This window comes from Tinamus guttatus, unplaced genomic scaffold (assembly GCF_059628265.1).
Source record: "Tinamus guttatus ecotype Peru unplaced genomic scaffold, ASM5962826v1 Tinamus_guttatus_pri_ptg000711l, whole genome shotgun sequence".
Classification (NCBI taxonomy): Eukaryota; Metazoa; Chordata; class Aves; order Tinamiformes; family Tinamidae; genus Tinamus; species Tinamus guttatus.
The window spans coordinates 463,000-478,187 of record NW_028289245.1 but is presented as its reverse complement, the minus strand read 5'-3'; the positions used below and the strand labels follow the sequence as shown (position 1 = coordinate 478,187).

At 38.3% G+C, this 15,188-nt stretch overlaps 1 protein-coding gene across 2 annotated transcripts; it reads right to left on the bottom strand.

Annotated features, from left to right (window-relative positions):
* Positions 1 to 3,028: 3,028 nt before the first annotated feature.
* Positions 3,029 to 13,625, bottom strand: CCDC125 (coiled-coil domain containing 125). Of its 2 annotated transcripts, none has more exons than XM_088536976.1 (11): positions 13,270 to 13,625; positions 12,308 to 12,366; positions 11,147 to 11,233; positions 10,208 to 10,291; positions 9,368 to 9,453; positions 7,719 to 7,801; positions 6,747 to 6,862; positions 5,487 to 5,594; positions 4,451 to 4,622; positions 3,526 to 3,659; positions 3,029 to 3,392 (listed from the first exon to the last, which is right to left on the bottom strand). In XM_088536976.1, the coding sequence occupies exons 1-11, from the start codon at positions 13,547 to 13,549 to the stop codon at positions 3,048 to 3,050; spliced, it is 1,554 nt and encodes a 517-aa protein (XP_088393102.1). In that variant the 5' UTR covers positions 13,550 to 13,625; the 3' UTR covers positions 3,029 to 3,047. The 2 variants fall into 2 exon arrangements, with proteins under 2 accessions (XP_088393102.1, XP_088393103.1); XM_088536977.1 differs by having other exon boundaries at positions 10,214 to 10,291.
* Between the last annotated feature and the right edge of the window lie 1,563 nt (positions 13,626 to 15,188).

Sequence of the window (15,188 nt, the reverse complement as noted above, 5' to 3'; positions counted from 1 at the left end):
AAAAAAACAAGAAATATAATTAATTATCACCTAAAACTACCAGGGTTTGGGAGGTGACAGTCCTCCATGATCGTTAGAAATCCCTTGTTTCACTTAGCTCAATTCAGTTTGTTTTAGTAGTCTATATTTAAACATACACACTTGTACTTCAGTAAGACATAGGGACACAAAAAAGCTGCACTAAGTTGAGCTACTGCACTGCTGCTGAAGCTGGAGTAAGTCTAGATCGAATATAAATGACCTCCAACACGATAGTTCAAATACAATGATAATACACAAAAGCTTTCAAGGGGGCAAGACACCCAGTTACTACATGTGTTTCCACATAGAAGAAGTTAGATAGAGAAGAGCTTCCGGAAGCTCTTGCCAGGATCTTTTTGCTCAGTTGGTCTCATAAATAATTGAGACCTGCGGCTTCTAAGTATATAATGCATACTTATTTACTACATATTCTTGATAGGTTGCAGGTATTCACTACCATCACACAAGACAGGGAAAATCTTTCAGGACTTTTCCTCTTTCTGTAAGTAACAGACTCAAAGGGGAAAAAAAAAATGATTCTTTTCTTAAAAATCAGTTTCTCTTTCCATCGCTTTGTCATGCCATCCAGCAGATGGTGTCTGAGTGACAGATATATTTGCTGTTCTGCACTCATTCCACCAAGATCAAAATTACTGCCACTCCATCTGCCATATCTTCTGCCACTTAACTCATCTCTGTTTCATGCAACTGCACTTAGATATAAGATAAAGAACATGTTTTTATGCGAACATCAGCAACTTTGTGGCAACTAAAACTTCTTAAAAAGAAAATGGGTATGCAACGTCTACTCTTCCACCTCTTCTTGACAGTGGTATAGAGGGGAAAATGGAAAATGGTTCAAAATTTCAAGATGATGTATGTTCAGAATAAAACTCACAGATTAAGCTTCTTTGTACACTTCAAGGCAGTATCAACCATACAATGTGAACTTTCTTTGAAAGGGTTTTCATGCATTCTGTCAATAAATTGACTGAAAACGAATGGGCGTAGAGCAGAACTCGTTGCATCCTGGTTCTGGGTACTGCACAGACCCTGCCACAGGACACATTCCCCAGTTCAGGACTGAGATCCAAATCAATTTTCCTTTGAAGTCAAGAGCATCATGCAAGTGAGGTCTATACCATGCGACGACTCTTTCACTCATTCACATACGTATTGCTTCTCTTGCAGCAACAGTAGCTCATAAGGGTATCGAGATGAATAGCACAAACCTGGGCAGGTATCTTAAGCTCTTCCATCCAGCCCTGGTAACACATCTTAATGTCCATCTGCACCCATAAGGCTGAAACTGAGATTAATTCAAGCTCTACTTTCTATTCTGTTAAAGAGGCAGAGCTTAATTGGCTAACATACCTAAACCTTACGAAGACTGAACTACTCACCAAGTATATAGAGGTGTGGAACTTCAGTCAGCTTTTTAGGCACACAATTCTACCAATTATTCTGTAGAGGAATGGTTAGAGAGCCGTGGACATGGCTGCCCAGCAGGCCTGCTCAAACCGGGCTTTCAGGTTTCAGTGAAAGAACAAAGGGACTGCTAACTAGGAGATAAGGAAGTAGACCAAGGTCAGAGGGAATAAAAGAGCTGTTGAACTAAAAGGATGAGCTAAACAAGTGAGGGGGGCTGTAAGGGTCTTAGGTAGATCATTGTCTACCAATTAGGAGCCTGTGTAATTACATCACTAACTGCTAGAATCATATAAATGATTACTGCATGTAAGCTAAGAAAAAAAAAAAAAAAGTCAGTTCCAGCTGCTATGAAGTTGCTATCTGGCATTCCTGACCCGCTCCAAGCCGCAACATTATTCTACCAATAAACTAGGAGCCATCTACTGAAAAAGATTTGGACTTCATGTAAGACTTTCACACTAGAACTTGAACAGAAAAGATTAATTATCCCAGATAGTCTTAACTAGTAAAAGAGCTCAAAGTCAGTATGTGGCTCTCTATCAGATTGCCCTATCTCACAATCCTTATATACCCAAAACATCAGGGTGAAGATGGCTAAGTACTCATCAGCAAGCATATAACTAGCTTGGCAATAACTGCTGTTTTTCCAGCTTCTCCGCTGATTAGTGGATGATGAGCTTCTCACCAATTAGCGAAGGAGTGATTCCATGAGGAGCACCAAGTCACATTTTCTGGTACTCAACAAGTTCTCTCAAGGCAGATATTGTCACATTACGCCAAAAGCCAACCAAAAATGAACCCCAAACCTTCTAACATTCAAACAACAATATTTGATTAAAAGTAAAGCAAAGGAGTTTTTTTTTTTTTCAGCAAGACAAAACAAGCTGCAGATAAAAATGAAGTCTGACTCTAGACTGGAATTGTTTCTTAAAGAAAGATCTTTAATTCTAATGTCTTGGTAAACAATCAAAACAAATATGAAAAATAGAGTCAGTCTCCAAAAACCACACTCAAATTCAGTCTTCCGCAGCCTACAGATTGCAGTCTCCCATTTCTTATATTCACAGGCTTGTGAAATGTGTTCAGTGCTAGTGTCATTTTTAGGGAACTACAAGATTGGGATAATACAGCATTTTCCTTTCCATATTTTATGTATACCTTCTTTTCAGTACCTGCTAAAGACAGAAAACAGGACAGGGACAGGTTTTAAACTTTCAAATGAAATTTATTTTGGGTATCAGCTGTTGTACAAGGGAAAGAATGTAAAAGAATAACCTTTCCTTATAGCAAAAAGTCTCTAATCTACATTAATTTTAAGTAATTTTCCTAATTCTGACAAAAATTCTTGTCATGACTGTCCCCAGCTGAAGGGTGGCCAGAGGAAACTGTCAGGATATATGATAAAATAGATTTTCCTGTTTTTTTTTCCTTCTTCTTCTTCTTTTGTTTCCTTATTAGATGCCAATCAAAATTAGGTAATTAGGTGCCAATTAGCATTTAACTTTTACAAATAAAGAAGTTAATTTCTGCAGGCTTCTTTTTGTTGGCATTCCCAAAAGATTATTTTTTTAAAATCTTTTTTTCCCAGCTGATGATTATATTGAAATCACAACAGTTTCCTCTCCTTTTTCATGTGAATCATTTTCTTCACAGTGAATAGTCTCTGATGGCCAAGAATGTGATTTTCGAAGCATTTTTACTGAGTTTCCAAACGTTTCGGTATTGGAAGTAGAACGAACACTGTTTTGAGAACTGAGATTTTGCCTGTACGTGTATACAAGATTAGTCGACGCCTGGGATTGCAAGGGTTTATATTGACAATTCCTCAGAGTGTTATTTTCTTTATTTTCTTCTGAAGCACCTTCTTTCATTTCTATTGCACGAGCTAGCATGTAACTGACTTTTCTCTGATGAGCCAAAGCCTCTTCTTTGTCATTTAGCTGTATTTATTAAAAAAAAAAAAAAAAAAACAAACAATGAAGCTATCTTATAAACTAAGGACAAAGTAGTCAAAGTAGTTGTATTTTTTCTCCTAAGTACTCATGCTGAACTGTTAAAAAGAAAAATACTAACCAAATCAACTAACATCTTGAGGATTTCATGAGGATTGTCCAGTTCTTCAACTTTCCTACAGTCCACACCTGAGGACAGCAGGCCTGATAGTTTTTGTCCCAGGCTTTTCTTGTTTCCTTGCAACTTCACACGTCCTAAGAAGAAGAGTTATATTTTGTCTGAAACACAAATGACAAACTCTAGTATCACACAAGAACAAAATTGTTTTGGGATAAAATTGACACAAGTAAAACAGGATATTGAGCCACCTGCTCTAAAGGGGGCAATGCAAAACATGACTTCTTGCAGTGTATGTAATTTGCACACAGCACTACCCTTACTATAACTTAATGACTAAATAGTCTTTTCACAAATTCAGGCCAATAGAGAAGAAAGCTCTTATTTTCCTAAATGGAGAATACACTTTGGTTCTAGTGAAGCAATAATTCTTTTTAATCTCTCTCTCTCTTTTTTTTTTTTTTTTTTTAAACGCACTTGGTAAGCAGAAAAAAATGATAAAGAGTTTTTTAAACTTTCTAAAACTTAAAAAAAATATTAATGCACATTCAACTTCGGAAATATGCGTGTTGAAACATAGAACCAAATATAATTCATGACTGTATAATGAAAAAGGCTACACTAAAGCCTAGAGTGATAAATACAGATGTGTAACACTGGAGTTATATAATGAATACTGTAATATTCCACTTGCACACAGATACCCTGTATCACATATGGGAAGACTCCACCAGAACTATACGACACACTGTTTAAAGTATTTCCAGTTTTCATATAACCTTGTTCCCATTTCCTTGGTTCTTCAGAAGCCTCAGTCAGCAATTAAACCATTGCCAAACATTTGATCTGCAAGAGAGTTTGCCTGTGCTACTTGTCAACTCGCTTTTGCCCTGCTCAACAGTAACAATTATACAACATGCCCAGTTACCATCCTCTTTCAGACGTCTCCAGCTTATAAATTTTGTTTCCCTTCTAATCTTATTCACTTCTGCAAGCCTCAGGGCTTGGTCCTTTCTCTGCATTAGCTGCTGCTCAAATGCAATTCTGAAGGCATCTGCCATTACATAAGCTTCATCTTTACTCTTCTTTAGAACTTCAATCTGGTTATAATTCAGAAAAAAAAAAGTATATTAAACAATTTGAAAGAAACTGCAGATTTAAAAGGTAGATTAAGCCGCTAACACGTCAGAACTTTTATGCTGTCAGTTCACGTAGGGATGCCGAAGGCAGGCCTATACAAGCAAAGAGGGATTGAAGAGAAGCCAGGCAAATTTTAAATATATTTCATCAGGGGAATGGTAGAAACCAAACCAAATGCTTTCTTTCTACCTAAAGAAATACATTTTTAAATGGAAATACCACAGGAACATAGCAACAATTACTTTCAAAATTAACATTTCAAGTGGAACATCTACATTAGGACCATGAGCAAGGAAATCCATAATATCTAAACCTGTAAGCTTAACTAAATTCAAAACTTTCAGAGCTTAAAAATCATTTTATTGACTTGAGTGTTATGTAATTAGTTTTTAGCAAGACGAGCTCCATGATCTAGCTGGCTACAAACTCTTAGAAATGCTGACGCCAACTCAAAGGAAGAGGTGGAATGCACTGCCAAGAAGAAGGGAAGCCATCCCTTTCAGTGATAGTCCACACTCAGATTGCAAAATTATACTTTTTGACTCTCTATTTTTTATATTTAAAATATATGGGTGAAAGGAAAAAGGAAAAGAAAAAAACAGAAAATATTATAGCGTTCAGCAAACTCATTAAGTAAACTCATGATGTAAAACTCATTTATATTATAGCTCTACACCAGCAAAAGTTAGGGTATTACAGACAGCACGTATTTCTGAAAAGCATATATTATTTCACCTAAGCTGCAAGGAGGGTGTTTATGGCTTTATTTGGTTTTGAGCACACACCCCCCTCTGCTTGATCACATTCACGGGAGGCAGCATTACCTCTTGTTTGAGCTGAAGTAGCTGTTTTCGAGTTGCAGCTGACATTCTAGCACAGGAACAAGGCTGCCCTCCAGAAGTGCTGCAGGTGCAGGCTCCAAGAACTGCCAGCTTTAAATGCAAAATCAAATCACCAATTAAGTAACTACTCGCACACAGAAAACAACCCAAGAGATGCCAGACAGTTACCAACAAAACATCCTGAGACCACAACAGGAGTGTAAGGGCCAGAAAAGACAGGCCATAAGGATTCACACATCATTTCTTCTGACTCAAAATGACAAGCATGAAATTTATTTTAAGTACTAATCTCACATCTATCCCAAAAATAGCACTTTGGGGGATACTATTTATGCCTATTATCTATTCAAATATAAACTCACCATCACAAAGGCACCACAGGAGACGGACTTTAAAAATTTCAGTTCTTATTCATGTGGGGTTATTTCTATTACCCACACAGGGATGCTCAAGAAAATCGAGATAAGCAGTGTGCTTTCAGGCACACAAAAAGCCATGACTACATTCCAGTAAATCCATATGTAAAATAATCCCTGTAAATATTGATCCCCAGCAGTTATCACTTTGAAGTGGATATCAAAGGAATACAGAAAGTCTTAGAGTGTGCTCTTGCCAGCTTGAACACTTCCACAAACATTAATTAATGTTTCATATCATAGTTTGCTTTTTTTTTTTTTTTTTTTATCTTGTAAGCAAAGAAAATCTGTAATACAGACTTCCAAACAGCAGTCTGGGACATACGACTTTGTAACATATATAATGGATTCTTGGTGATCACCTGACAGTTCAGTGAGGTTAGCAGGGCATTTCCCAGCAATCGGAAACTTGCTCAAATAAAGTAATCTAAATAGTTCAAGCAAAGATAACCTAAAGGCAAAAATTGTCAGCCTGTTTATGCTGCTCTCTGCAGACCTCATTACTCTTTTTTCCCCACTCATTAAAGAAACATCATAGGTAGGGAATCAGGAATTAAAAGATTAGAAAGACTAGATTAGAAGGGCACTGGCCTGTGAAAGATGCCCTGATGCTTCTTCTGTCTACTCTTCTTTTGTAAAATACAAGCCTTAAAGCACCAAAAAACTAGAAACCTGATTCAGAGACACACAAGGGCATATTTTAATTTGCTAGAATCAAGTCCAAGGAAACAGTTAAATAATCAGTAAGCAAAATTTAGCAACATGTACTTTGAATATAAACAGTATCTTTGAGCTAGTTGCCATGAAAAACAGACTCCATACTTACTTCAAGACCTGTAACATCTGTAAGGCCACTTTTACTCCAGGACATATTTTCCTGAATAACCTTCTGTTGTTTCACATCAAGCATTGCAAGAAATTCCAAGCGCTGCTGATTCAAAACTAGGAAATAAAAAAAATGAAAATAATTAAAAGCTGGCAGTTCTGATCTCTTAATGTGTTCAACTACATTTGAATGAAGCAGTTTTATGGTTTAAGCATCAATTTGGGATTATGAGGAGACTAAACATATCTAAAAACTCATATCCTAGTTGCCTTCTATATTTTCCTGGAGATGACTCGTTTACAGACACACTACCTCATATATTACTTTTCCTCAGTATTACACGCCCACCTGTTTTTTCACTTGCAACTAAGCCAGGTGGTCTTTTAGAAAAGCACAATATTAGGAAAATATTTATGTATTTCAGCTTTTTTTTAAAAGCTATGTAGAAGCTCAAAATAAGGGAACAGAGATATCTGCACCACCAGCACCACCCATTTTAAAAATGACAAGCTAAATACCCCAAAGTTCATGCTCTTGGAATCTGTAAATGGAGATGCTAAAGCCACCTAATGGTAATTTGCACAGTAGCAGAAGCAAGAAGCCAGAAGACTAGCTGTCTTGGCCAGTGTTCCTTCTTCCAGGACATTAAGGAACACGGAGTGGTGCTTTCCCTCCACACCCAGTGCGTCACCAAGTCAATAAGATAAGATACGTGTGTTTCCTTCAGATCTGATGGACTCTAAGCTGCATACCCAACTTTTGCTATTGTTCTATGAAATGTTTAGTTCAAGAGACAGTGTGACAAAGGAAACAGGCACTACCTGTGTTTTTAAAGGGGGTTCCTGCATAGCCACTAACACCAGCTGCCATTAACATATGGGACTTATCCTAGCAGAAAGCTGTAGTCACAGTTAAGCTCTCAATTATTCCTGAAAAACAGCATTTTAAGAGGAACAGCTATTGCTGGCTTACTTGCATTTTCAGATTTAAGAATTCTAACTTCTTCTGTTCTCAGTTTCAATGTTTCCTTAAGAGCTGCATTCTCACAATATATCCTGCAGAAATTAAGAGAAAGGCTGTGTCACGTTTAACATAATTATTAAAAAGGTCATGCAAATGAAAGAAGTCACTGGCCTATTAAAACATTCCATTGAATATTTCTGCAAACTGGAATTAGGATTGATGAAAAGATTGCAGAAAGAAATCATTCATATCTAAACATAACATGTGCAAAACTGCAGAGCTTAAGGAAGAGGTGAGCTATAGTGTCACATTTGATAAAATCTGTAACTGTGAACTCCTGAAACACTTGCTAGCAAATTGCCACTTCAAAATACAAGATTGTTATCGAACGCATGACAGTAAGGCTCTGGTCTTAATTTTTAAGAGTACATTTCCTGCACCTTTAAATACCATTCGAGAGAACAGCTGGACTTTTAAGCTTTATGACATGAGAGCATACAATGTGCATGCACAATACATTTTTCTTTGGCACTTTTGTATTTCCCTCTTAAATAGAAAAGTGGCAATGTCCTCAATTTGAAGCAATTACACTTTTTCATTGTATATCTCTTCAGTTGTCAGTAAACACACCATTCTGTAGCTCCAGGGTTTTGTTTAAAGCTGACTAGTAACCTGAAACATTTTCATTTTGACAAATAAAGGAAAATAATACACATTCTGCCTCAACTCATGAGCAAGCTCATGACTTACTGCTACTCACAGCTTTCTAAAGCCTTGTTTCAATCTCTAGCTTTCAGCTGGTAATACTTGCTTTGTTACTGCAGAGGGGGAAAAAAAGGGAGAGAGAGAAAATTGGCAACCTTTGCTGTGTTTTTAAATTAGGAGATCCAAAGCATTTTCCAAAAGGTGTTCTTTAACAATTGTAACTAAAAAGAGACAAATCGCCTTCACAAAACTCTTCTTACAAGTGAACAATTTGACATGATTGGCTTATTCTTTGATTCTGTTTGAAATTTTTGGAATAAAAATCTCCACTAAAATAACTGTAACTCTGCTGCATAAACTTCCGAGAGATCACTTACACCTTTAAATAAGTGGAGCCTGCTGGTCAGTTTTCAATATCTCTTATTGCATAATTTATTTAGTGCCTCTGGCTTCTTCTGCTTGCCTAGGGAGGCAACACCTGCTGTCAGTACAGAAAACTCTATTTAATCACAAAACCAGTTAACCAACCTCTCTCAAAAACATTCCATTTTACTCATGCTCATGCTTATACCTGGTGAGAGGGGGAAGAAAAGTATTTCCACATGCATGCACATACAATTGTTTTTATGCCTCATTTCCATTAAAGCAAATAAGGACAATCTGGTTCCAGCCGGCTAACATAATAAAGTAATAAAATAATGTGACTGAAGTGAAAGCTCAGTCTAACAAAGACAATCTGTACACACACTAAAAAAATAAGAGTTATTCATTTTAGTAGTTTTAATTGAAACATAAAAAAAATGTAATTAGTATGAAAAATACCTTCCCAAATCCAGAAAGTTAGGAAAATGTGGGAAAAAAAATCTGGTAATATGAAACATAGAACATAAGACAGATAATGTGTAGTATTCAATGCAATTAAGACTCCCAAGGATACATAACATGTAAAATACCTGTCATATTTTTCTGTCCATGTCTCTTCTATGTTTTTAAACCTATCCTGGTCAAATTCAATTTCCCATTGCAAAGTATTTATTTCCTGTAGAGACAAAACAAACCAGCAGCAGTTTGTTACAAGCCTGACAATGAACATGAGAGATGTGAACTGCTAGTCCCGAGTTTTGGCAGCCAGAGAACAATACGTGTGTGTGTTTTATTTTAAATAAATCTGGTACCAAACACAAGAAAGACTGAGCTAATAATTGCCTTATAACAAAAACATCATGCTATATTTTTTTCCGATTTTTAAAATGCCTCCCTTACTGTTCTATGTGAAGACCACATAAGAAAGAAATCACACATAAATTTGAGATTAACAAAGCAGCTCAATGTCTTCCTCCTCTCCTTTTTCACTATTAAAATACTCTGGTTTTAGGCTTGTTTGGAAATTTGTTGTTGATAAATCTTGCTGAGGAAATAAAGCAACTCAGTATAAACAAAGCACTGTAATGCTCATGACAAAGACCAGTCAAAGATATAGGAGAAAAACAAAACAAAACAAAGAACAACAACAACAACCACCACCTAGAATCTTGCAGGTATTGCCTGTACAAAGCAGAAGATGAAAATATTCAGATCAGGAAAGTGATAAATCAGTTATTTTCCCTTTCTACTAAAAAAGAATAAGAACACTTTCAAAAAATCCAAAGGTAATGCTAGATCTATATCAATTAAAAACAAACAAAACAGTAGAACCACTCCTTATTCCATCATAAAACAAGTCAGTAGTAATGACCTATTATGATTTTACACAGAAACATTAAACTTTGGACAGGTGTAAAGAAAACTCTTACCCTTACCTTTTCTAAAGCTCTCTTTTCCTCCTCAGTTTTTTGAAGCATTGCTTTTGTATGCATAGTGGCTTTATTAAACACTGCCTGTTGAAAAAAGCACAAATTTAACAAACACTGTAATTAAGTAATATTTTCAATTTTATATGACCATAAATCAAAGTGCTGGGCTAACCAGAAGCGTGAAGAACTACAAAAACCAACAGTCCACTTCTAGGTCTCTGTGCGTTGTAATTTCAAGATACTAAATAGCTACAAAACAAACTTGTTTCCATCTCTTAGTCTTTTCTATTCTAGAAAATCAGCATTAATTTGAAAAGAGATCATAGCTTCTCAAGGACTTTTCCGTATCACAAAATCAACTCTCAAAAGACAAGGTTACAACAGCCTTATAGTTTGATCTGAGCATAACTTACTGTGAATGCCTGAGGGTAAAAAGCAGCAGAAATGTAAGTGGGTTATTCACGTAGGTTAGAAAAGACCAATTAACTTCAACAACGTGGATTGTGACTGTAAACAAAAGGGCTATAAACTGTGAATGAAAAAGTGACGTAATATTTAATGCATACCATCCTCTAAATTGATAGATGGAACAGTGAACTGAAAACAGCTCTGCTTTGCAGCAGAATCACTAACACTGGAAAATCTGTAAAATAAGAAGACTGCAAAGGCAGCGTTCCTTCAGTCTAATTGCTAGCTCTTCAAGGATAAAGTCATGAGATTTTGCTACAACTTTGAAGCCTCCTCGAATGACTGCAACAGATCCACACAGGAATAGTACTAAATTCCAACAGTGAAGCCTGTATACACCTGGAGATTTAGTGCTCTCAATTACATCTGTGGGAAGAGTCAAACCTTATAGGCAGTTGCAGGAAGATGCTTTTTTGTTTGCTTTCTTTCCTTAACCATTAACTAACCAAAAGATTTTAGAACAACTCCTACCACGCTCTGTAGAATTCTTAGGGCTTCATCTTTTCCTTCAAGCTGTCTTTGAGAAGCTTCAAGTTCAACTTTTAATATTTCAACTTCCTGAGGCAAAATAAAATACCAACACTGAGTAAAAGCAAAGACAATCCTCTTAAAACTGTAACAGCAATGTAAATTTGCTTTCTTCAAGCAACAACCTTCCCGTTTGCCTCTTGTACAAATCTCCTGTAACAGCTTGTGACAAAGAAGTGTTAGCATTGTGTGCCAGAGGAAAATCCAGAGTGAAAAAAAAATCATAATTATTATTTTTGTTCTCTCAAGCATGTTTGCAAAATAAACTATTAAGTATTTCAGCTCTGCCTTGCTAAAGAAACACCAACTCATCTCAGGAACAAAAAAATCCACACAGCATCCTAAGAAGCATTTTCACAAAAGCCTAGCTACAAGCAAATAAAAGCAATAATAGTCTAAGCAATTAATTATGAACTTTCAATTTCTTCTGTCTTTGCTTATTTAAGAAAAGGAGGAAAAGAACTGCAATCATTTCATAGACCTCCCTCTGATAGCCTATTACAGGTCACAAGACAAATCAGTTTCTTATGCAGTGAAGAATCCAAGTACATTAGTACCAAAACAGTCTTTTTCTAAAACAAAACAAAATGGGCTGTTTTTTTCCCTAGTAATTATAACATATGAAATATAAGGGCAAACACTCTGGCACTAGATTTCTACTTTATTTTCTGTTTCCAGAGTTAGCATCCTCTAACTCATTTTGTAGAATCTTTTGAGTTATGTAATGTTTAAATTGCAGGAGTACATAGAAAACCCACAGGCCATAGGATCCCATTCTCCCCCAGACATGCTCTCAAATTGCACTCCCTACATAAGGAAGGGAAACTACTGTGAAATTACTTGAGCTAACGGGAGTTGAATTCAGTCAAACACCTGAAACTAACCAGACCAAAGGATTGAACCTAAGTACTCTTATCCATTCATCCTCCCAGACATTTTTGTGAAACAAATCTGAGGGCTACTGTTTTATTCCTTACTTTTACCCACCGATTTATCATCTTACAAAGACAATGCTCAACTAAAAAGGGCTAGGTTGGGTACTTTTTTTTTTTTTTAATACAAAATGCAGATTTCAAAACCAGTGTACCTGGTCCTGTTACTGACCTCTAGAGCTTCTTGAAGTTGTTGCTTTAGTTCTTCATTTGATACTTCAGAATTAGACTCTGCAAGATGGATAACAGATGCTAAAATATGTCATATTACAATATTTACAAAAGAAAAGATGAAAATTTGCTTTAGCCTGAAAACATGGAACATGCAGAGGTCAGTTTTCAGCTTTATGTTTTTTCTTTTTTATTTCTTCTGCAGCTAATAAGCAGATTTAAGAAATACATAAGAAGTAAATTCAAGCACATTCACATTTAAAGAGGCCACCTTGGAGGGAAAGAAGATCAGTTATAAAGAGATCTAAAATAAGCATGTTTTTTCCTCTAAATAAATACACAAAAGAAACAAATTCTATTTTCTATTTTGTCTCCAAAGAATTTCTTTTTTTTTTCTATATTGTAGCTTTCAACAACAAAAATCAACAGAACAGGTGTTAGCACTTTTTAGAAGGATACATCATTTTCAGGAGACCCAGCTGAAGGACAAGGGTAGAATCACAGAATATTCCATAAAAGGTAACATTCTTTTAAATAAATGGTTACCCCGGGTAGACACACACAGCACGTACACATATATATGTATACTCAAACTCACAAATACATAGATGGAGCAAAACCAACTCTGCCCATCTCCTCTGCCCTGTCAAAAGATTCTTTGATAAACATCACTTTCAAAAGCAAAACCTACTTCACACTAAAAAGCGTCACAGACCGATTAATTGAAAAGAAAAAGTTGCCTGTTGCAACACTAAACATGGGGTGCATTAGGGCTACAAAAACCAACCTGCAAGAGTGCATTACCTCTAATCATAGTGCCCATTAATATTTTGAGAGATTTTGACTGTTCTTGCAAAAAGTTTGAATTAAACTTGGTAAGAGCTTGTGAAATAGCTGAATGGCTCGATTTTATGATCAAAGATTTAGAAAATGATGATGAATAGTAAATAACTGTGCTCTTACCACAGCTACTTTGTTGGGTCCAACCAGTGACTCCAACTCCAGGCTTTCTGGATGATCCCTCATAAGAGCTGGTTTGTTTTGAAGAGGGAAGAACCACAGCATCATTTCCCCCTACTCTCTTGCCTGACAAGAGGGAGCTGCAAACCTTTGCAGACCCTTTCCTAGGTCTGGACAGACAGGAGCTCTGCAAATCGTCCGCTTCGTAGACGCCTCCAGGCCTCCTCCCGAGCCCGTTCCCCAGGTCTCCACAGGCCATGTCATCCTCTTCAGCATCCTGCATCTCCCTCCCTTTTTGAGGACACTTCACTCACTGTGCACAATGCCTCTTCCAAAACAAGGTATTTTATCTAGAAAAACAAAAATGGAAAAACAATTGAAAAAAACCAAATTCATAAGTAAAGCAGCCAAACAACACTGAAGTGAAAAATCCAACACGTTTAACAGGCTGCCTCCTGTACACGTCCAGGAAACAACTCTGAAGCGTGCCAGGACGTTAAGCATTTCAGTACCTGGGCTCTGCAGACGAACACGCTCGTGTCAGGGCCCTCGTCCTGCTGGCCTGAACGCGGGCGAGGAGGAAGCTGTGAGGGGATGAAGCGGAGGCGGCCGCTGCGGGCAGCGGCGCGGGCCCGGCCGGCAGCCCTGCCTGCCCCGCAGCAGCTCGCCCCGCCGCCCGCTCGCGCCGCCCTTCCTGCCGCCCCGCGAGGTGCCACGCGGGAGGTGCCGGATTCCCCCGCGCCGCCTCTGCCCGGACCGGCCCGGGCGGCCCCTCGAGCAGCCCCCGCGCCTCCCGCCCCAGTGCCGATCCCGGTGCCGCTGCCGGCCGGTCGAGCCGCCCTCCCGCGCCGCTGCCGGCTCCGCCCCGGGCGGCGGCGGGTGCGGCCTCGCGTCATGGCGGCGCTCGGGGCCCCAGCGCCTTTCAGTCACTCGTCCTTTCGTGTTACTGCAGGAGACGCGGTCGCCGGCAGTCCGGGCGATCCCAAGGGCTGGCGCCGTGCAGACACGCCAGGCACCTGAGCAGGCACCGCCCAAATCCGTCCTCCTTCCACTTCCCACTCCAGCAAGCGCCCCGGGAGAGGCCCTGTTCAATGGCAAGGGCAGCACACAGGCTTTTCCGCACTGTTGGCTCGGTTCTGCCACGAGATTTCAGGCTTTTGACAGTTCCAGGCCGCGCACAAACGTCACCGCGACAGAAATCTGACAGGAGCTCCCACTTCTACACTAAATTTGGAATTAAAAAAAATCACAATCTTAAATACGTAACCTTTTCACAGTACAAATTTCAGGTAAGGAGCTCAACTTTTCAACTTCACATATGCCAAAGCCTATTGGCAAGTACTTCCCACAGGATCCCTTGTAAAGCTTTTCAGTCCCTTCTCCGTTCACGTAAGTGGCATTGCAGCACGTGCCCTTCCAGCACTCCTGCTGCACAAGCCATCAGAACAGACAGGCACCAACCTTTTAAATTCAACCATAGCGTAAAGTCACTGGAGAACTGTTTCTCTGCAAAATGATGTACTACTGCTTCCTTAGCAAGCTTACACTGATAAATATTTTTCATGCTTGACATGGGCGATAGAGAACACGCAGGAGAAAAAAAGAGAAAGAAAACTTCTTACTTGACTCTTCTGTATGTGTGCAGATAAAGCTGATGTTTCTATCATAAAACATTCAAAAAGAGCTTTCTTACTAGATCAAATGTCTTACCGCAAAAACAAAGACCTATCCTTAAACTGTATATATAAAATGACCCTCATTCTACATTAGCTCCCACATACTTAAGAATACAGCAGAATACAGCCACCTGTAGTCTAATGTTTGAGAAGCTGCCCATCTCCTTTTCAGTACATTCACCTTACCCTCAGCAATCAAAGGCACCACAACTGTCATCAGCCATTACAATTTTACAGTTTTCTTAG

Coding starts and splice junctions, on each gene's coding strand:
- CCDC125 (XM_088536976.1), bottom strand. CDS start 13,549: ATGCAGGATGCTGAAGAGGATGACATGGCCTGTGGAGACCTGGGGAAC. Junction 12,367..13,269: donor GACCCAACAAAGTAGCTGTG/GTAAGAGCACAG, acceptor TCCATCTTGCAG/AGTCTAATTCTGAAGTATCA. Junction 4,623..5,486: donor TACTTCAGCTCAAACAAGAG/GTAATGCTGCCT, acceptor AATTATAACCAG/ATTGAAGTTCTAAAGAAGAG.